At 36.3% G+C, this 23727-nt stretch overlaps 4 protein-coding genes and 1 pseudogene across 5 annotated transcripts in view; 1 reads left to right on the top strand and 4 right to left on the bottom strand.

Annotated features, from left to right (window-relative positions):
• LOC308565024 (olfactory receptor 51B5-like) overlaps window positions 1-23727 on the top strand; it is a gene marked incomplete at both ends in the record, with an annotated part of 340544 nt that overhangs the window by 289595 nt on the left and 27222 nt on the right. The window lies entirely within an intron of this gene.
• LOC308565174 (olfactory receptor 52E2-like) lies at window positions 1658-2593 on the bottom strand (the record flags this gene model as incomplete). Its single annotated transcript, XM_081153984.1, has 1 exon — window positions 1658-2593. The coding sequence occupies one exon, from the start codon at window positions 2591-2593 to the stop codon at window positions 1658-1660; it is 936 nt and encodes a 311-aa protein (XP_081010110.1).
• Window positions 9277-10108, bottom strand: LOC308564888 (olfactory receptor 51A7-like; annotated as a pseudogene). Its single transcript has one exon. The product of its transcript is annotated as an olfactory receptor 51A7-like (transcript).
• LOC308565164 (olfactory receptor 51G2-like) lies at window positions 12148-13089 on the bottom strand (the record flags this gene model as incomplete). Its single annotated transcript, XM_081153975.1, has 1 exon — window positions 12148-13089. The coding sequence occupies one exon, from the start codon at window positions 13087-13089 to the stop codon at window positions 12148-12150; it is 942 nt and encodes a 313-aa protein (XP_081010101.1).
• LOC308565186 (olfactory receptor 51L1-like) lies at window positions 21544-22494 on the bottom strand (the record flags this gene model as incomplete). The annotated part of the gene is made up of 1 exon (XM_081153997.1): window positions 21544-22494. The coding sequence occupies exon 1, from the start codon at window positions 22489-22491 to the stop codon at window positions 21544-21546; it is 948 nt and encodes a 315-aa protein (XP_081010123.1). The 5' UTR covers window positions 22492-22494.

The raw sequence follows: 23727 nt of genomic DNA, 5'->3' as shown, positions 1-23727 counted from the left end.
TCTCAGTCTTATAATACACAACATGTATATCCTAGAATAAAACCCAATAACCAATAGTGTTCAAAGTGTATATAGTTTTAATGCAGAAATAAATTTCCAATTAAATTTAAGAATAATGTGACAGCAATAATTTTCAATCAGGGCCAAAAATAGCAGTGATCTGTGAAACAAAAAAATAATAATATTCTCTTACAATTTAAGTGCATGCTATGTGTCTAGATTATCTCTTTTCCTCATAACAAATATAATTTGCCCCTAGCTTACACATGAGAAAACATCTAATGTTATAACACTAGTAATTGTAAGTTAAATATCAAATCCTTTAACATAGAATATAGGTGATACATGATCTGATGTAAATCTTACCCTACCGGTTTGGTCCTTTCTATCTCTGTATTAATTACACTACTCCACTTAAATATGAGTCTGCAAAAATAAGGTTTTATCAAATTTCTCCCATCATCTTCATGTTGCTTTCTCTTCTGGAAATGCCTCTGTGAACCTAATAGAAAAGTAGTCCTGGGAGTCCATACCAATAGTTAATGTATACATGATATCTGAGCATGTATTCACTCCCTGAATAGAAATAGTCTCTTCCTATTCAGCAATTTGGTAGTATTTTGTAGATCTATATGTTTCACTCTCAACATATTTCATTGCAGAAATTCTGTTTTCTTAAACAAAAGCTAACTTTTGTAAGGCAAATTACTTTTACAGCCAAAGCATACAAACAAACCAGGCAATTAAAAAATTATTTCTTTAAAAGAGGAGAGAGATTTGATATGACCAAATTGTATGCAAAAAAATAGTGCTTCTATAAACCATATAGAAAATATTTTTAATGAGATGGTTATGTATTGAATTTGAAACCTACTAAATTTCTTACAGATATTAGTTCTCAGGTCTCCTGCCTTTACCTATGCTTTCTTGTTTCTAATTCCACCTGACGTAGCTCTCTGATCAATATATTTTTTAATGCTGTTCCCCCACCCTCACCAGACTCTGGTCCTGTGGCGTGCTCACTACTTTGAGGACTTAATTCACTCTCTTCATTAGCTAAAGTAATCCATTAACTCAAGCAATCAACTACTCAATGAAACCAATAAGAAAAGAAGCTGTTTATGCTTTGAGAGTGATGGAAAGGAGTGCTAAGCAAGGGGAGGAGGGGAGGAGAGGGGCAGGGAGAGAAAGCTATAGTAAGATACACTGAAACAGGATGACAGAAATATTGGACGGAAAGAGAGAGAAAAAGAAAGAAGATGAATAACAAAAAAAAAGAGAAGTAGGAGGTAAAGGAAGGTGGGGTAAAGGAGAAGAGAGGGAGAGAGAGGGAGAAGGAGAAGGTGAGGAACAAGGAATACCTGTTACCCATAGTGGAAGGGGAAGAATGTCTTCTGTAACTTGACCACTTAGATCGCTGAGAATATATTTTATGTTATTCTTCAAGATAATCACATAGAATCATTGTTCATCCACCTTAATAGTATTTAAAATTAAAAGCTCCTACTCCTTGAATGGGTGAAATGCACAAAAAAGACATCAACACCTTTCCCATTAAGTGACTATTTGCCCTTTGCAAAGCCTCTCCTGACCCTGTAGATGCATACATATTAACATTTAATCCTCTGGACAAAACCTGGAGGTAGTCATCCGCTATTTATTGATGGAGGAGTATTCTGAACACACTTTCACGGATCTGCTTGGTCCTAATTCCATAGATGATTGGGTTGAGCATTGGTGGAATAACTACATAGAGATTGGCCAGAAGGATATGAATGTAGCGGGGAATATTTTGGCCAAAGCGATGTGTCATAAAGGAGAAAAAAGCTGGGGTATAAAAGGCTAAAATTACACAAACATGGGAACCACAGGTGCTGAGAGACTTGACCTTGGCTTCATGGGAGGGGAGATGGAAAATAGCTTGGAGAATGTATATATAAGAGAGAGCAATGGCTACGATGACAAGTCCCAAGATAGCAATGGTCCCTAAGCCATATATGATGTTGACCCTGATGTTTGCACAGGCCAGGCGAGCAAGACCCATGTGCTCACAGTACGTGTGTGGGATGACATGGTGTCCACAGAAAGGCAATCGCAAGATGAGGAATACAAAGGGGAGAACAGTGAAAAAACATCCCCCAACCATCCCAAAACCAATAAGGGATACTACCTTGTTAGTAAGAATTGTGTTATAATGGAGAGGGTTGCAGATAGCTACATAGCGGTCATAAGCCATGGCAAGAAGGACCACTGACTCCATGCCAGTAAAGATGTGAATGAAAAACATCTGAGTGAGGCAGGCATTGAAAATGATCTCCCTGAGGCTGAACCAGAATATGCCCAGCATCTTAGGGATGGTGGCTGTGGAGAGACCCAGGTCAATGGTAGCCAGCATAGCCAAAAAATAGAACATGGGCTGGTGGAGGCTGTGCTCAGTCTGGATGACAAACAAGATGGTGAAGTTTCCTATGAGTGCAACCAGATACACAGCACAAAAAGGAAAGCCAATCCAGATGTGGATGTGTTCCAGTCCTGGGATTCCCAGCAGCAAGAAGGAGGAGGGGTGGAGATTGGTATCATTAGAAAGGGACATCTTTCTTGTGATTTCTTATGAATGTTTTCATTGCAGATGTGTGCTGACCCATTGTGGGAGGTACCAGTCTATTTCCATGATGCTTTATAGTACTGAAAAAAAAGTGGATATCTTAACCATTTATCCCATTATCAATAACCTCATCAATAGTTTTGTTGTCAGAATAAGTAAAATCTCCTTCCTAGTCAAACTTTTATCATTGGAATTCAGTTACAGAAAACAATGAATTTTATTACTCTAAATCTTTGTTTCATAATACACTTTTATTTATTCTATGCAAGATCATCTTTTACTATATACACTTATGTATCTCCTTTTTTTACATATATGCTATATATACACAAATGCACATATATGTATACACACACATAATAAAAGGGTAATGTGTGAATGAGTGAATAAGATTTTATACACACACACATTCATTACCCTCTTCATCAGCTTGTTTCTGCTCTTTTCCCACATAACATGTAATTAACCAGGACCATGATATTCCTTTGGGCTTACTAACCCTGTCTATGAGTGTTCCCCATATATACTAATGGCAATTGATGCCTGCTGGTAAATTAAAAATCCTAACCAAAAACACAGCACAATAACACACAGGCACAAGTTATTGTTTCTCCTTTGTGATTATATTTTTAAATTGTTGGAAAGCTCTAGAGATTGTTAAAAATCACATCAGAGGAGAAATGTTTAAATCCATCATTTTTGAATGATGATCCTCAGAGGTTTTAATGTACTGATCTTCAAAGTGGGTTCCATACAAACTCAGATGGTACACAGAATGCTAATAATATATTAATTTCCTTATTTATGCATGTTAGTGACCAGTGACTCAAAAATACTAATCAATTAACCAAAGTATTAAAGAGAAGATGAAGTAGAGAAAACAAAAATACATTGGACTATAAAGAACATTCTAGATCTCATAATGACCCACCCACTTGGAACTAGTAAAGTGTCCCAAGTCTTAAGAGATTCTTTATATCACTCCCCCATTATACAAATACAAATACAAATACAAATACAAATACAAATACAAATACAAATACAAATACAAATACAAATACAAATACAAATACAAAAAGACTCTAAGGTAGATTCCGGTAGACAGAAGAAATATCTTACCTGCTGTTTTAATCTAATTTTTAAGCAGTAAGATCTTTATAGTGGAAAACCAGGTAGAGCAAATATCCTCCTGTCTAGTATTTGATGATTTATAATTCCATTGTGATTAAGGAAAAGTAGATATGAAAGAATTTGTTGGAATAAATAAATGTTGGCCTGAAATTAAAAGTCAGGAATACCCAGCTATAGAGGGAAAAGACACTCCATGCCAATAGGAAGGTTTGGTTTAGACGCTCAAGTATGAAAGCCTTGGCTATTCTGTGAAATGTTTTAATTGGGAAATAGAAAAAAGGAGGGAGGGAGAAAGAGACCACAAAGTAAGATATTATATAATGTTAGAAGCGACTTTAGTGGAGCCTTTTTGTTTTAACACATTATTGAGTGTGTCCATGGCTTCAAAAAGTGTGCTTCCTGCCAAGAACATGGAGCGGCAGGAGAGGAAGTTAGAAGACTAAAAGCACAATTACTGTGACGCAACAAAAAGTCACAGACATGACAACCAAAAGCTGTTTTTTATCAAATAACTCTCTGGCTTCATCTCAAATATCTTCTTTATAACTAAGTAAATATTTACATAAAAGTTATAAGATGCTGTGAACAGTGAGATATTTCTATTTTCTATATATATGTGAAAGTTGTGGAAAATGGTAAAATTGATACAAGTAGTTGTTACATGAATGATTGTTAAGGGAACCTTTTCCTGGCTTTTAAGGAGAATCTAAATGATTCTAAGCTCTGGGGCATAATAAACAACTCTAAAGGTGGAACTCCCATCTTTCACAGGCATATTCTACAGTGGCTGACAATTATTTTTAAAAAGAGAAAGAAAAGAAATACAAAATGACTCTAAGGTAGATTCTGGTAGACGGAAGAAAGTAAATATCTTACCAGCTGTTTTAATCTAATTTTTAAGCAGTAAGATCTTTAAAGTTAATGAAACTCTCTCTTATTTATATCTTTATACTTAAAATCTAATCCTGAGCCTGGAATATTGGTTGAGGGAATTTTAAAAACATATTTTAAGGGATTTTTTTAATAGTAAACTTAAAGTTGCTTATATAAAGATTATTTTAACAGTAATCCTTATAATCTATTCTTTAAGGAAGTAATAAACAAAATATAAGATTTCTTTGTTAAAAATAAAATGTCTTAAATAAGATAGGGTGTATTCTAAAAGGGTCTTAAGACTTGGAAGATTGGTGATAGTCAGTGAAGAGGGCCCATGGCTTAGTGCTTACCTTGGAAATTTCAGCTGATAAAGAAGGTAATTCTTTACGGTTCCAGAAAATGGTTCATCTTTCCAATATACCAGTATGTACCCTTCCAAGGCACTAGACACTGTAAATCCTGGACCCTAAGAGATAGGTGATATGTGTCAACACTACAATGGTATCTTAGCAAAATCTTGTGACTTCTGGAGACAGAGCATGTTTGTTTTTCCCCCAGGGTTCACATACACTGTAATCAATTTATACAGTATAGTATTCTTTTTCAGTATGAGCTGATTTTTGACCTGCACTGAACAAAGCAATGCTCAGAAATGCACTAGACTATTTCTATTGTTGTTGTTTTTTAACATATTTTACTTGTAAGTGCGCTAGCCTTGGGATGTGAGAGGACACATTTACAGTTTACTTTATTTTATTTTACTTTATTATTTTATTTTATTATTTTATTTTATTTTATTTTATTTTATTTTATTTTATTTTATTTTTGTACTTCACCCTGCTAGGAAACAATGAATAAATCTCCCAACTTGAGACATCTGACCTTATAATGATTGCAAAAATAAATATGCAAGCAAGAGTTATCTGATCTTTTTGCTATTATATGTAAAGATAAAACTTACTTGCCCAGCAGGGTGTGGCTCAGCGGTTGAACATTGACCTAGGATCCAGGAGGTCACTGTTCAGTTCCCAGTCAGGGCACATGTCTGGGTTGAGGGCTCGACCCCCAGTAGGGGGCGTGCAGGAGGCAGCTGATCAATGATTCTCATCATTGATGTTTCTGTCTCTCTTCCTCTCCTTTCCTCTCTCTGAAACCAATAAAATATATTAAAAAAACAAACAAAAAAAAAACTTCCTTCATGTCATGAACTCAATCTCAGTTCCTCTGCTCTCCTCATCTTTATGACACTCCTATCTTTTCTCCTTTCTTCCCTGCTACCTGCCATCCTATCCATGGGCTGGAAAAAGAGGTAGTAGACTTACCAAACTATGTGCCGTGGGCAATTCTGAGCCTGTGTACCCAAATGGGACATTGACTTTTTATGCTTTATATGTTGTTCCCCAAAGGAAAGATTGGTGAATTCCCTAGAGCCATATTTGTGAAAGACAAGAGAGCCCAGAGGTCATCCACCAGGGTGTCTGCCCTCCTCTAGGGATAAGGAGACCAACTATTCAGAATCAGTGATGTGACCTGAGCCTATGTGAACCAATTACATTGCTTGCCTAGAAGATAAGCCATTACACAAATCAGAAATCGTAAGCCCCTCCAAGCAGTATACTAATTCGATTGAGCCCAAACACAGTAGGTTGTAATTGCCTGTATCCCTAAGATGGCTCATCCACTTACTACTTGTGTTATTTTGAGCAAGCCATTGAATCTCATTAAGATCTAATATTCTTATGCAGAAAAGGGGAAATAAAATTGTATATACTTCAAGTTGTTTATGTAAAGCTTTTAAATAAGAGACAACATATAGTTTGCCTGGTACTATGTAATTCACAAAATAACTATTTAATAAATGTTCATTATAAACAGAAAATACCACTAGCTTTGTGGATAATGCCCATTTATTTTATTTCAAAATAAGTCCCTAATGTGTTTTCATAGGATTAAAAATAGGCTTGATCTGCCAAATGCAGTTTAAGGTGCCACCAAGTAATTCTCTGTTGCCTTTTCCATTTAACATAGTAGAGCTTTCATAATCTTCAGTATCTATCTGATTTATAAATAACCAGACTTCTCTATGTTTGCATCCAATAATTTTCATTATAAAATATTTTAAACAAGGAAATAATATAAATAAAAAGTTGTGCATTCACGGTTTGGTACAAATAATAAAACATGGATTAAAATTGAAGTATGCTATAGGCTCATTTCTTGCTTCCTCATCAAATATAACTACTGTCTTGACTTTGGTATTTATCATTATCTTTGTTTCTTTCTTTATTACACATAAAAAGCTCACAAAGAAGTAGAAATCACTGCTTGGCATTAACTAGGCCCATGTTAAAGTACCCTAAATTCTGAACTCCAGTAAAATATTGCCCAATTGGCAAAACAAATGTAACTCACCTTCTTAGTTATCTTACACAAGAGCCAATTGGTGGTTTTAGAGAAAAAGTGACCACAAATGCCATGCCTTCCTTTTAGGTTCTGTTTCCTCTTTTACCTTGGTCTTGTAATACCTTGACAGCCTTGAGAACTCTCTGATTCTTTCAAATGTGATTTTAATTTCTAATATGTTACACAGCTGTTTTAGTTGTTCTAAGAGAATGTTGACCAAATTACTTGTTCATCATCAAAAGAACTTGAAATTTCTAAATCCTGTGATATTTTTATTTTTACTTTTTAGATAAACTTAATTTCTTAAAACTTTAGATCTATACAATAACTGGAAGACAGTACAGAGTTCCCATATACCCTGCACTTTTCCCCCTCTTAGAAACAACTTACAACTATACAGTGTATTTGTAACAAATGAAAGAGAAAAGAGAGGGGATATAGAATACAAACATGATGGCAGCATAGGAGCCACAAGTGCTGTGTCTTGTGACAAGCATTTTGGGATCTGAAGCAGAATACAGCACTGACGACGTAGCCATGGAAGTTCCAACCAGTACCAGGACTAGGACAAGGAAGGAAGGAACAAAGAGACCCTAGATGGTATTGACTCAAATGTTGGCACAAACCAACTTGGCAATGCCCATGTGCTCACAGTTGATATAGGCAATAATGCAGGCATCACAAAAGGGCAGATGGTGAATTAGGTAGGTCATGGACAGTGTGAGCACGACTTACTCAGTACACTTCCCAGTCCAATTCCTGACAGCCCCCAGGATGTCATAGCAGTCAAAGGTCATGGACAGGACAATAGATTCCATTCCTGTGAAGGTGTATATGAGAAACACCTGGGCTACACAGGTAGCAAAGCCACTCTTGCAAGCATTAAACCTGAGGGTTGTCAACATATATGATGACAAGAATGTGAACAGGGCCAGATATAACTGTTAGAAAGTCCAGGAAGATTATTGGATACAAGAGGGTGTTCTCTGTTCATACAACTATCAAAATTGTTATAATGCAAATTAGAGTCACAATGTAAACATAACATAAAGGCAAGGAAATCTAGGCATGAGTAGTCTCAAGCCTTGGGATGCCTAAAAAATATGTGGATACATAGAACATGGTTTTATTTTCATGGGGCATTCTGGATTTGGCTGGAATAGGAGAAGATATGAATCATTCTTATAAATGAAAAAAAAGGATAAAAATACCTTTTAATGATTAGTTAGTATTTTAGCAGAGTGCAAAAGAAGGCAGTGGTATTACTTCTTGTCTGTATTGATCACTTCCTCTGTGAGTGTGAACTTGGGTACACCTAATCTTGAGAGCTGCTAAAAGATGGTATCTTAGATCCACAAAAGAAGTTAACTTTAGGAAGAGCAAAATGAGGCATGGAATCTCAAGAACAAACATTAAAACAAACTTGGTCCCCAATAACAAAGCATAGTTAGTCCAACAGCTCTTATACATATCAATGGATGGAATTTCCTGAATTTATTGCAGAAACTTGAAAATATGAATGACTGAAATATTTTCTTTTCAATTATTTTTGCATTTAATTTTAATTGTCTTGCACATGTGAGTCTCATATCTCCAAATATACTTTACAATACTGGAGGACAGGGGCATTTATCGGTTATTTGAACTGCGGATGAAATTCATAAACAAATGCATGCACAATAGGTGTTTAAGAAGGAGATGGTCACTCTGTGTCTGGTTGTAGGCATGAACTTAATCTTTCAGCACACTTCAATGACAGCTGTTTTTGCCTGAGTTAATTAGAGCCATGGTTGTTTATTTCAAATTGAGCATTTAAAAAATCAAATACATTAAAATAGTCTGTAATCATAATGAAGGTTGTGCTGCTAAAGCTGATGTTGATATGTGTATAGAGCTGGTGGGTAAGTTGAGTAGAGAGGTAAAAATGAGAGAGGAGTCAGGAAACATAGCTGCAAGTATAATATTACTCCAAACCTAACTCTCAAGGCATCCAATCTAGAATGTCATTACTTCTAAATTAATTAATGAACTAAATTTTGAAGGACTTACTGAGTATATGCAGCATATTCTTGTATTCAATCTCTATTACTTCATTGTCATTTTTGAATCCCTACTTTTGTTCAGAAATTGCCAAGTGAGCTGGGCATTTACTATGGCTGAAATTTCCCAGCAACTTTGTTTCTTACATAAATTTTTGAGGGTCAGATTCCTAATCTTTTGACTCTTCATATAGTATACAATGGAATTTATTAGCATGGAAATCAAAGGAGAGTATCAGGTATCATGACCCTACTAACTGAAGAAACAGTTTTGTTAAAGCAGTAAATAATAGACATTGTGATGATAGGCACACAGAAGATGAGCACAGCACAAATGTGGAAGATGCAAGTGTTGAAGAACCTGAGGTGGCCCTTGTGTGAGGTGATGCACAGAACAATTTTCAGGATCAGCATGTAAGACACAGATATGCACACCAACTCTAAAATAGCTGTTAGAGGCCACAAACAGTTCATACATGATATTGACTCTGTTGTCAGAACAGGCCAGCTTCATGACATCCTGGTGGAAGTAGTAGGGGTGAGATAGAAGGCTTTTTGTAGAGAATTTCAGCCTCTTTAGAACAAAGGGATTGGCAAAGAACAATAAGATACTTTTATAGCAAATACAAGGCCAATTTAATGATGCATTGATCAGGATGGATATGTATCTCAGCAGGTTGAAAATGGCTATAAAGTGATTGATGGACATGTTAAGAACTGATGAACCCATAGCTGAGAATCCATGAATGAAAAACTCTGTGCAAAGTAGGCATCAGGGGAAATTCCAGGGGCATTGAAAAAGAATATTCCCAGCATGGTTGGAAGCAAAGAGATGAACAGTCTGGGGTGAGAAAAGTCTAGCATCCAGAGGAAAGAGTACATAGGCTGATACAGAGAGGCCTCTGTTTTTATGGGGGGAAAAAGATGATGCAGTTCCCCAGGATGTCAATGAGGTACATGAGGCAAATGGGAATGGAGACGCAAATGTGAGCATGTCCCATTCTTGGGATCCCAGTGAGGAGGAAGGTAGAGGTTTCACTTCAGAGGTATTAAAGATTGATATTGAAGGAGTGTGATGGAATCAGGATGTGGGTATCAGAAGACCCTTCTGCAATTGATATTTGTTTAGTCATTGTTTAGCCCTTTGGTTAGCGGAAATCTTGGGATTCCAGCCATTCTATAATAATTCAGTGGGTTTGGGAAGTGATCCAAGAAAAGGCTTCACCATAAGATGGCAGTAGCATACAATGAGCTTTCTTGGGCAGTACTCGAACAGGCTATATGGTAGGGAAAGTTGCATGCATCAGGAGACTTTCGAGGGAAGGTGGTCAGGGCCATCACCCCAAAAGAAAAGGGCAAGGGAACTACTGGGGCAAGGGGGAGAGGGTATATGTTTCCTAATAATATCTTTCAGAAAGCTCTGAAGGGCAGTAGTGGTTTGGAGTCTTTCATAAGCCTAGGGTTTGTCTTATCTATAGCTAGCAGAAGTTTGGTAAAGTTTTGTGAGGTATGCAAATAAGGCAGTCTCTATATGGTTATAATTGTATTTATTTGGGATGTAATTAAAGCAATTGGATGTGTAAGAATTTTCATTTGCTGCTGGTGGGCTTGAGCTGAAGGACCTACCTGCTATGAAATATAGGCTGTGAAAATATACAAGTCAATACACAGGGTCCATTTTTAATCCATTCATATAACACCATAAAATGAAATATTACTCAGTCATAAAAAGGACTGATGTACTGATACTTGCTACATAAGTATGCCAAGTGTAAGAAATTAGCCACAAAATACCACACATTTTATTATTGCATTCATATGAAAGTCCAAAATAGGGAAATCTATTGAGCCAGAAAGTAGATTAGTGGTTCCTTAGGACTAGGTGAAGTGCATGGGGTGGAGGTGATAGCTAAAGAGTCTGAGATTTCTTTCTGAGATGATAAATACTGATTGACATTACATATATCTGTTAATATATTTTAAAACATTAATGTATTTTAAATGGGTGTTGTATGGAATGTAAATTGTATCCCAGAAGTTGTTAAAATTTTTAAAAAATTGAAAAGTACTTAGCAAACTAAGACTCTAAAATTATATATTTTTAGGTAAAGAAAACGGATACACCATGATAACATTAATCAAAAGAAAGCTCGGCAAGCTATATTGACTTCAGAAAAGATATATTTTAAACTGAGAAAAACTACCAAAGATAAAGAAGAGAATTACATTTTGATGAAGTAATTTCCAAGAAGACATAACAAATCTTAATATCTACCACCTAACAAAAGAACATCAAAAGACGTGGGGTAAAACTGTTATCATAACCAGGAGAAACAGACACATTTACTATGACATTTGGAGGTTTTAATATCTCTCTTTCAGTAACTGACAGATTAAAAGCAGATCAGAATGGGTGAACTCCACATCTCAGAGGTGTCTACCTACTCAGAATATAAAGGCCTCTGTAGATTCCTAAACACAGAAACATCACGGTTTCTGGGTCATTCGAAAGCCACCCAAATCAGTTGCATAATTTGGGCCACATTGTCTTGCTTTTATACTTCTCAAAGTGTGCTGAAATTCATTCGTTTGTCATTTTCTCTTGATAGAAGTCCTTCCTCCTGAAAACAATTTTCTGTCCTAAACAGAAGATTCTTTTGAAGAAAGCTTAAAATATACTTTCATATTAAGGTCAGTTTTGTGGGGCAGTATTATTGCTCTTGACTAAAGAGTCTATATTAAACCCAGAGTCCTCTTGAAATCTAAATTTTCTCTAGGAATCGAGGACAAGGTACAGTGAATAACCACTAAATAGTCGATTTGATGGCTCAGTTTCACTTACTGCTGATCATGAAGAGGAAGGTCAGAGTTCTAAGAATGACCTAACCTAGGTCAACGTGAATATAAAACAAAACCATGCCTTTATTCTCTATACTGAAAAGATAAGGTTTACTATTATTGAAGTTTGTATCTAGTTTCTTAAAGGCAAAATATTATCAGTAATATTAAATTCAAAATTCTATGTTAGTATGAAGTCCTCTAGTAAATATAAAGGGAAGGGGCAAGAAAGTTGTGTTTTAGAGTCTCTTTTACCTAAACTTTCTGTTGTTTGAATTTCTTGAGGATTCTGTCACGAATCTGCTTGGTTTTGACACTGTAGACAATGGGGTTCATGAGGGGTGGAACCAGCAAGTAGACATTGGCCATGAGCACATGGACAATTGGAGAAGCATTCTGCCCATAGCGACGGATCATAGATAGCCCAATCATTGGTGTATAGAAGGTGAGTACAGCACAGATATGGGACACGCAGGTGTTGAAGGCTTTTACCCTCTCTGTTTTGGAGGCTATCCTCAACACTGTGCCAAGGATGAGGGTATAGGAGAAGAGGAGGAGCACTGAATCGAGTCCCATGGAGCAGATGACCACCATGAGGCCATAGAGGCTGCTGACTCGACGGCTGGATACAGTTGTCTTTATAAGGTCCTGGTGCAGGCAGAAGGGGTAGGAGAGAATATTGACCTGATGATATTCAAGCCTCTTTAGGAGGAAGGAAGCTGGAAAGACAAGAATCAAGGCCCTTCCAGCAATTGCCAACCCAATTCCAATGATTACCCCATTGGTTAGAATGGCTGAGTAGCGCAGGGGCACTCGGATGGCTACAAAGCGGTCAAAGGCCATAGCTAACAGCACAGCTGACTCAGTAATTGAGAAAACATGAATAAAATACATCTGCGCCAGACAAGCGTTGAAGGAGATCTCCCGGGCATGGAACCAGAAGACACTGAACATGGTAGGCAAGGTTGTAGTGGATAGGCCCAGGTCAGTAAGAGCCAACATTGACAGAAAGTAGTACATTGGTTGGTGGAGGGAAGGCTCAGTTCTGATGATAAATAGGATAGTAATGTTCCCTGCAACTGAGGTGGCATAAACAAAGAAGATGGGGAGGGAAATCAAGCCATATCTGCTTTCAAGGCCTGAGAAACCTGTCAGAAGGAAATGAGGGTATAGAGCAGAGCTGTTGAAGACAGACATTGTGCAGATGGAAGAACCTTCAGTCTAGGTGGGGAGAAAAAAACATAGAACAATTAGGGTAAAAGTCAATGTTGCAAAAATGATGCATGTGTTTGCTGTTTCAATCACTCTTCTGCTCATTATATACAAATTACTACCTGCATTTATTATTTTACCAATTAATTATTTTATCATTGCACATTTATTGAGAACATATTTTATAAAAGGAAATTGGGTTGTGCTAAAATATAGAGAAATATATAAAACATGCCTTCAAATACTTACACCCTAGTGGACAGAGAGGGCTAAAATGAAAACAAACTGTTAGTTTAATACCAGGAAACTATCCTGACCCAGGGAGGTCAGGGAAGATTTATTGAAGGCAATTCTTGAATTAGGTTCTTGAATGACAAATATGAGTTAGATGGGAACAGAGGGCTGTGTTAAACATTCTGTGCTGACTGCCACCAGTGTAAATGCAAAAAGGTGTTATTATTACATATGTAAGTAAACATAATTGAGAAAAGCTACAGGACAGAGTGGCTTTTCAGAGGGTTATGGAGCTAAGACTGAACTGGAATGGACCAGAATTTATGAAGGAAAGTGTGCATAAATATAGAGTTTGGACTTAATCATAGAAGATACAAGATGTCATTTTGTAAAACCATTTGACCAAATTTATATTATATCAGTGTCGAACTAGAACAAATGTTAAGAACAGTCTACATGCTAACAAAAAAGAAGCAGGGAAGTCCTTTAGAAGGCTATTGTAGTGATTTAAAAAAAAAAGTGGATAAAAGTGAAATGTAACAGTAAGGATGATAAAGGATAAATAGATATAAAAATTTATAAGGAGAAAAAGTAAAATATTGGTAGATGATCATATGTTAAGAATGAGAAAAAGAAAGAAACCCAGGACAAGTTCAGTTATTTGGTAGATTTTGGTGTCATTAATTGATACAAACAAACATAAATTGAAAAGTTGGTGAAATGAGAGGGCAAGATCAATTCAGTTTGGTTAGGATAAATTTGAAATGTGTGTCAAGACATAGTGGTATTTTGGTTCCATAAAGTGTTGTCAAAAGGGAATTACTCCTACTCAGAGAATTTGGAAAGATGCCTAATAGAAAATAGAGAGAAAAAATCTATAGAAAAAAAATCAAAACAACAAAAAAGAACACATAGCAATGTTATAGGAAGAGTGTAACAGCTTTAGTGCTCAGGGCTGAGGCACTAAGTCAATGGAATGTGCTGTAGGGAACATAAGAGGCAGAGTTTACTAAGGACTGAAAAATAATGAAGCATTATATTAGGGCCCCTAGAACTTCAATTACTTAGCAACATAGCGGCCAACCAATTTGTTACTCTGGGCACCAAATAGCAATAAAAAAATGTTCATTTAGTGTATTTGATGTCAGTGTTTTTTCCAAAATTTATCTCTCTCCCAATCTATCCTGCTCCACTAATACACTTATAGTTTATGGTTACCTCAGACAGATTAAACTAATTCCCTACCATCCTACAGGGGTCACAGGAACTTTTTAACTCTGACACCACTTTCCTCCCTTTCTAAAAGCAAATACAATGAAAAGAGGAATTGCTTTACATATTTTCATCCTGTGATTTATATATTATACTAGTTATAGCATATTAGGCAATACTGCTCTTTATACACCTCCCTCACTATTCTAGCTTTTTATATCACAAACTTCTCCTCAGCTCATTTAACATCACTGAACAATCAATTTGGCACTTACACACAATTATTTTCTTCTTTGATACCCTCCCTCAAATCTTTCAATGTCTTCAGAGACTCCATCCTGCCCGAGTATGCCAGCTCTTCCCTCTTAGATCACTCTCGCCTACTTCTTTGTAGAAAAATCTCTCACTTAGGATATTTCTAATTCACCTCCCCTACATAGGTCTGTTGGATATAGACACAAGCATCCTGCTCTCAGTGCCTACTTCTCTAGAGTCAGAGAAAGCCCGATGACAAATGTCATTCATTACTTTTATCATTTTAAATAGATTACTAAACTTCTTTGAACATAAAAGGCTGGAAACTTCATTACCTTATGTAATATTTAAGAGATTCAAGAAAATGTATCTAAAGAGCTCGGCACAGAGTCTGAGACCTAGGAGGTACATTGGGCTTAAGTAAAGCAAATCTTAATGGACATGATGAAGTAGCCTCATTCTTAAACGTATCAGTCACACAAGAGTGATCCAAGGGCAGCTGTGGCCTACAGTGCCCAAGCTATCACTTGTAAAGATATTACCCCTCAGTACTTCTCTTGAGAATTATTTTGCCTAATTCCTTTTATGGCTCATAATATTGCCAGGTGTATATGATATGAATGAAGGTGAAATAGAGGAGGTACTCAGATCATCATATCATCATCATCATTGTTTTTCACCTTATAATTTTTAGTTAATATCAAATAGCAATGTTTTGAGAGACCAGAGATTTCAGTGCATGAACCCACCATTTATAGTATCTATATCTGGAGGCGAATTTTAATGGCATTCCATCCCAAAGCCCTTTTGAGCAGACTTTGAGGATATAATCTGGTTCCTCTGGGGGAATGGCAACCTGTACCTCTGACTTACCCCAAATCAGTAATTTCACTTGATTAATTTCACTTGGTCAGCCTTCTATTTCCTGGATTCTTCAAACAGGTACTAATCTCTTACCCATTCTTCTCAACTCAGAAGCCCTCCTTTAAGCACACCTGAGCGCTCAGGTGTGCACAGCCGTTCATCCTCCTACAGGTTGATAAGCCAGGTCTAGGGGCTTCTTGTAGGTAGAGAGAGCCACTGAAGATGGGCATAAGAGAAGAAGAATAATAAAAATAAACCACCTTGGATTTTAAGGCAGATAGTTCTTCACGGAAGCGTAGATTTCCTAAGAAGCATCAACTTTTCCTTCAGCAACTCCAGAGCCAAAATAGGATATTTTGGGGTTCAACATCCTTGACTCTACCCAGCGATGAGCTTCATCAGCACTATACTCTGTGCTTTAACTACTCTAAACTCAGCAACCCCTCTGGATTCATGCATTCTCTTAGGACCTTTTTTTTTTCTTAATGCAACCTCCAGGGAAGAAAAATGATGCCACTGCCAGTGAGCTTTGTCTCTTGCTCAAGGGAAGGAGATGATCATGCCAAATTTTCCAGCTGGGCGTCCAGATGTGGCAACAACTGAGAAGTGTCTCTGAGATAATCTGATGGAGAAAACTAATGGCTCAATCAGTCAGAATACTGTACAATAAAAAGTCTGTGCTCTGAAAAACCAGAGGCAGCAGTTACTAGCTTCTCAATAATGTTAATTATTTATACTACCTATATCAGATTTTCCTAAAATGTACAATAGGCCACTATTCAAATAGAATTAATGGCCAAACATACAAGGTGAGCCTTGGTCAATTATGTTTGGGACAAACTCTACATTGCAATACCATTGTGTGTAAACATCTATATTGCACTCTAATGTTCCAGACATTTCCAGACATGTTTTATCCAGAGAGCATTTATGTTCAGCAAAACTCCATTTAGGAAATAGGAGTTGAGAGAGTCTTTAATTTAAGACAGTAATTCTCAACAAGAAGAAAATTTTTCCTAACAGGATATTTGACAATGTCTGGGGACATTTTTAGGTCTCACAACTAGGGAAATGTTAAGGGTATCTAGTTTGTAGATACTAGGGATGCTCCTAAACATCTTACAATGAGCACACAGTTCCCACAACAAAGAATTATTCAGTCCAAATGTTAATAGTGACAAGGTAGAGAAAATTTGTTTTAAGCTGGGGGAAAGAGGGAAGGGGTTATAGGAAGTGATGGGATGGAGAAAGGAAACAAAACAAAACTCAAACTCAAAATTCTGTGTATAAGTCTCAGGGTGATATTAAGGCAAAGAACATGGGCTCTCTATAACCATGACAGTAAAGCACACGGACTGTAAATCCAGAGGTCCTTGTCTTTGAATTCCTGTTCTGGCATTTGTTGACCACGTAACTTTGGGAACACTGTTACTCAACCTTTTTGCCTGTTTCCTTATATATACAATGAGTTCATAATAATTTTATCTGTCTCCTATGTTTTTTAAATGTTCAATGAGTTAATATATATAAATTATTTAAAACATATATAAATTATTTAAAACATATTAAGTACTTAATAGCAGATAATCAAAAATTGATTCCCTGATCCTTTGATACAGATTTGTTATTAAGTTAGTTATTCCTAGTATTCTGCCAGTCTACCAATTCTGTGACCCTGTATTTTATGCCCTGAACTGAAACTGATTTCAAAGACCCTGTGAAGTATTTTTAATGAGTAGGTCAAATTTCATAGCCATTAAATAATTAAATCATAAAGCTAATTTATCTGGATCTGATCTTATGAGTGTTAGTATCGGATGGCTTTTTTTATTGTGGAGGCAAATGCATATTATTTTATTTTTTTAATTAAATTTATTGGCGTGACATTGGTTAATATGATTATATATGAAGATTATATGTGTTTTAAGTGTATAACTTTATGACACAGCATTATTCATGGAGGCCAAGACATGGAAACAACTGAATTGTCCAGTGAAAGATGGTCAGATAAAAATATGGTACATATATATATATATACAATGGAATACTACTCAGCCATAAGGAAAGATGAAATAACGGCCATTTGCAACAACATGGATAGATCTTGAAAATATGCTAAGTGAAATAAGTCAGACAGAAAAATTAGAGACCATATTATTTCACTCATATCTGGGATGTAAAACTGAAATCAACAAATGAACAAACAAGAAAAGCAAAAAAACAAAAACTCATACAGACAATAGTATGGTGGTTACCAGAGGAAAGGGAGTTTAGGATGGTAGTGAAGGGTAAAGGCGATCAAATATATGGCGTCAGATGGCTTTTTAACCATGATATGTATTTTCATGTATATTTATTTTCAGAAAGCAAACTCTCTCATCCCTTGAAAAGTATGCATCTGGTTTAGAAAAGTTGCATTTCACATATTAATTTGTTGACATTCTAAAATATACATTGTATCACATGAGTTTGGTTTGGGGGATTCAGCTCTCTTGATATTCTATTAGTCAAGAAATAGTAATAAGAATAATTTTTTTTCTAAAATGGTGAAATAATCCAGGCAAAATATGAATACGAAAACCAATTGATAATCTGTCTAATGATATTTTACTGTCTTTTCACCTTCATCTATTTCAATAAGACTTAATTTAATAGTTGCTATACTCATTCTTTCCTCTTGAAGATTAATCACTAATTTTGTATTCCCAGTTTTCCAAAATAACACCATTCTCCCAAACCTCATTAAATCTCATTATTTTTTACAAATCCTAACCATAGAAACACCATAGTCACATTCATTTTTCTTTTAAATAAAATGTTGCAGACTTTGTTGACTGATGGGAATGAGTAGGGCAATGCCCCCGTTCTTAAGTGAGATTTCTTTACCACAGAAAGCCATTTAAATGTATCCATCCAGACTTAAATATCCTATTACTAATTCACATGATGAGCAGAATTAGGATGATGTCAGTGTGTGTGGTGGGGAATCCAGAAAGCTCTCATTTTCTCAACATGGTATCTGCAGAGAAACACAAATTCATCATGGGGCCTGACTCAGACTTTACTCAGAGGGTGTGTGAAAGCTGACAATGGGGAGTGTCATGGCCTAAGACATCCAAGGTAATGAAACCTGGGCATTAGACCAGTGGAAATTATTTGAATTCTATATCCAAACACTGACCATTTCTTAACTCATCTTATTAGTTGTTCAGCTGCTTTTTTTTTTTTCTTCCTGAATCAGTTTCTTTATTGAGACATAATATAGACACAGGGTTCAAGGCAGCAGGGAAATAGAAATCATGTCTCTTTTCCTCAAGGCACTTTATTTGGACAAAGACAAGCCTTCACTAAAATAACCTTGTGCTAATATCTAAAATGGGACACCTGAAAAAAAATATGAAAAAATAAAAAACAGACAAATAGAACAGAAAGTAATTGGCACATGATACATATTCAAAAGTCCTCACATGTGGTGGAGGTGAAAAAGGACAACAGAGCCAATATTTAAGAGACAATGGCTCAGAAATTCTCGTCTGAAACTAGTGTTCTGCAAATTAACAGGAATTTACATCTTTCTTGAAAACCTTATTTTAAAGTTTGTAGAGAGAAAACCCCAGGCCCAGATATCATCTTTAATGAATCACTTAAAACCTTTAACTGAAGAATAACAGAAACCCTACATATGTATTTCTAGAGAATATTTTAAAAGGGTCACTTCTTAATGATTTTTATGAGGCAAGCATAACTTGTATCCCATCACCAGATAATAAAGCACAGCAGCTTAGGCTACATTTCTTTTTTCTTCCTTGAAAAAAACTTTAAATTTTATTTTTCAATTACAGTTTACATTCACTATTATTTTGTATTAGTTTCATGTGTATAACATAGTGGTTAGACCATCATATACTTTACAAAGTGTTCCCCCCCAGTATTTCCAGTACCCATCTGGAACCATACATAGCTATTACAATATGATTGACTATATTCTCTATGCTGCACTTTACATTTCTGTGACTATTTTGTAACTATCAATTTGTACTTCTTAATCCCCTCATCTTTTTCACAAGTTCTTTATTAAAGTATGATCTGGGTAGTGCAAGTCCCAACTTGCAGGTCCTTTCTCTTTTGAGATAATGTGAGATAGTTTGGGCAAGTCTTAAGTTTCTCCTGGAGACTGGAGAAAATGTTACTGACACGTGTTCTTTCTATACTCTGTTTTCTCACACTGCCTCCTTTTCCTAGAACACCTTGTCCAGGGCTGTGCAGGTAAACGCTTAACAAGCAACTCTTGAGGAAAAAATCTTAAAGCCCTGGAATTTAGTGTTTACCAGTTTTTGTTGTGTAAATACTCCCATCATGACCAATTTCCAACTACCAGTGTGACATTACAGAACATGGAGTTGGAAAAAGATATGCACAATTGACTGTCAGAAGCCAATACAAGCCAACCTCAGCACGCCAATTTCTTTCACACTTTGTCCAACTGGTACCAATTAATTTGACTCACAAGGCAAAACTAAAAGTGTCAACTACTTCAATTCCTGATTTCTAAATCTTCAATTAAAATCGATCACTCCTCAATAACAATATTGTACTATTTACTTATTTCAATGCTAGCATCTATTGATTTTACTAATTTTTATACATATGTATCTCCACTGTTAAACACTAATTTTTTAACATTAAGACTCCTGCATTTTGTTTTGTAAATATCCACAGTATTAAAAGCAATAATTGTTACAATCTGTATTTCATGTTTCTCAGTATAGTTTTACTGGCTGAGTAAATAGGCAATAAGAATTATAATTACAACTATTTTATGAGTACTCATGATAGTTGGGAGAGATCATCCCCACAGTGATGTTAGTGTAGCAGCCACAACCCCATACTCAAAAAGTTTGTGATACAACTGAGAAGAAAGTAAATATGTATAAAATAATAAAATATCACCAATAAAAGCACATGTGTAAGTCATCTTAATAAAGAAGAAAAGAGTAATGGGTTATCTACAATAAAAAAACTGAGAAAGAGCCAATATTAAAGATCCACACAGGCATGTAGAATAAGAGTAGAAAGTATTATTAAAATATGAGGGTGGTTATTGTGCACAACTCCCAACCCACTCACAGGTTAAGACATGAAATCCTGTGCTGTCATACTGAACAGGGAATCTGCACATTTGCCCAGATGTTTAGAGCTGCACTGTCAGGTTTTCTTGAGCAATTCCCATGTTTCTACCTCAGTATTTGCTGGTAAGTTAAAAGAGCAGGTAGATCAATAGTGGCAGTGGAAGACAGGACATCACTGCCCAGTGATGAGGTGAAGACTTAGTTCATAGCCAAGAGCCACAATAGCAGTTCAAAGTTCTGCCAGGAACTCAAGTTCCAAACTTTCCCTAAGAAGTCAGAATTATTTTCACAAACAGTTATAACATTTTGGCGGGAGAGACAAAATATAGGCAAACATACTGGAAAAAGAGAGAGAGAGGAAGATTGATTTCTGGGTGTTAGATCATAAACAAGAGAACTTATATAAACACAGTTGCATTTCATAAGGAAAAATATTTCTATTATTATTACTACTAGTAATTTAATAATATTAACAAATTTTACAGTTTCCCAAAGCAATCTCTTTTACATACATTGTCTATTATGTTTCATAATTAATTTTGGGATAGAAAAGGCCATGCTTATAGAAATTTGGCCCTGAAAAACCTGAACCTCATAAGGATTGATGATTAACTGAAGTCACATACCTAGGAAGTGAAAGAATTAGGAATTTAAATAGATGATTAAGCCCCAAGTATTTTACTTCTCATCTGCTCCAACAGCTGCCCCAGGATTCTTCAGTGGGAAAACTGGAAGATAGATTCACTTACAGCCTCCTTCCTAGCCCAAACTTGCGGAGAATTCTTAGACGAATCTGTTTTGTCCTGATGCTGTAGACAATAGGATTAAGCACTGGGGGAAGGAGCAGGTAGATGTTAGCCATGAGGATGTGGACTATGGGAGACAGATGCTTCCCAAAGCGATGGGCCATTGACACCCCAATAACTGGCACAAAGAAGATGAGCACCACACAGATGTGGGATACACATGTGTTGAGTGCTTTTAGCCGCTCGTCAGGAGATGCAATGCTCAGCACAGCATTCAGTATCAGGACATAAGAAAGAAGTATAAAGACCGAATCTATACCCAGTGTGGCGATGACTATACACAGTCCATAAATACTGTTGACCCTGGCATCCGAACAGGATAATTTCAGAACATCCTGGTGCAAACAGAAGGGATGGGAGAGGACATTGACACGGCAGTAGTGATACTGGCTCAGTAGCAGAGGCGTGGGCAGGACAACTCCCATGCTCCTTAACAAGCAGGCCAAACCAATCTTGCCTATCGCACGGTTGGTGAGGATGGTGGTGTAGTGCAGCGGACGGCAGATAGCGACAAAACGGTCGAAGGCCATGGCCAACAGCACTGACGATTCCAGGAATGTGAATGTGTGGATGAAGAAGAGCTGAGCATAGCAAGCACTTGCCTGGATCTCCCGAATATTCAACCATAACACAGAAAGTATAGTGGGGAATGTAGACAGGGACATACCTAGGTCATTTAGTGCCAAGATGGAAAGGAAATAATACATGGGCTGGTGGAGTGAGGACTCAATCCAAATGACAGAGAGAATGATAACATTACCAATAAATGCTCCCAAGAACACAAGGCAGAATAGAATTGAGAGCCAAGAATGAGTATGCTCCAGGCCAGGGAAACCTTTCAGAATAAATATGGGTTCCATAGTATCACTGGCATTCCAGACCACCATGGTGACCCTGGCAAACAGTGAGGAATAGCTTCTGTTATTCTTTTTATCCCTCAAAGTTATCCCTTGTGAGCATAAGCAGTACAATCAGAATACAATACATCTTTCCTCTAACCTCACAGAGGGAGAAAGGAGGTGCCTCTTATGGTTCTCATGTAAGAAACATTTTCCAGTAGTACCAAATTCTGGAACAAAAGTGTGAACCATGCAAATCTGGTCATCTCTGACAAGAACTTAGATGGATTTGCATTGACAATCTCCCACTGATAAGGCTATCTTAAAATTGTTGAGAAAGATTGGAGTGGAATGTTATGATATTTCATACATTTCAAAATTGTTTACCTCTAAAGAGGATGACACCCAATTTCCCTCCTGCATAGATAGTATATTGTTCTAATGATTTTACTCTCTTTTGCCCTTGTATATTAACACAAACATGCCAAAATCTACTTAATATTTATTTGCAATTAAAAAATTAACACTTACCTGAAATTTACACATAAGCCAATTACATCAACACAAATGCTTAATCATGTTACTGGTAGTACGTTTCCCAAATAAGCCAGTTTTATTTTGTCTTTCTCTGCCTAAATTTTCTTGCATTGTAAAGTCATACTTGCTTGTCATTTCTCCATTTCTCTCAGTCTCTCTCTATCTCTCTCTCTCCCCTTCTCATTAATTTACTTTCTAAATATCTTTATATTCATATTCTGCTCCTGGCTACCATTTCTTTCTATTTTGTTTTACCTTAACTTGTGTCTTTTCACCATATACCTCTCTATTTTTTTCCAGTCCTTTTATTGCCTCTATCTTTCTTTGATTTTTTCTTTGTATTTCTGTGTGTTTAGTTCTTCCTCTCTTAGTTATCACTGGGGTAGAGTTCTATCTCTATCTGAAGGTCAAACTTATACTGATTGCAGATGCTACAATTACTATTTCTATAAATACTCCTGGTTTCTCCTTGGGTAGAAGATTCAGGATTGGTGTCGCAGTCTGCTGGATCCCCAGAGATGTAATTAATATAAACATCCCTTAATCATAACTGTGCCAAGAACATATGATTATGATCTTGGAAAGTGTAGAAATGTGTCTCTACTTCTACCACCACTCCCAGTCTTTTCTTTCAAATGTAATAGTTTTCTCAAATGAGCATATGACAGTGAATTCATGATTACCACTCTAACCCACAGAAATACTAAAATTTCAGCTTCACTAGGGGCATTCATACAGAACAATGAT

The sequence above is a fragment of the Miniopterus schreibersii genome, assembly GCF_964146895.1.
Source record: "Miniopterus schreibersii genome assembly, chromosome: 12".
NCBI classification, from domain to species: Eukaryota; Metazoa; Chordata; class Mammalia; order Chiroptera; family Miniopteridae; genus Miniopterus; species Miniopterus schreibersii.
This window is presented reverse-complemented; position numbering and strand designations above follow the sequence as displayed.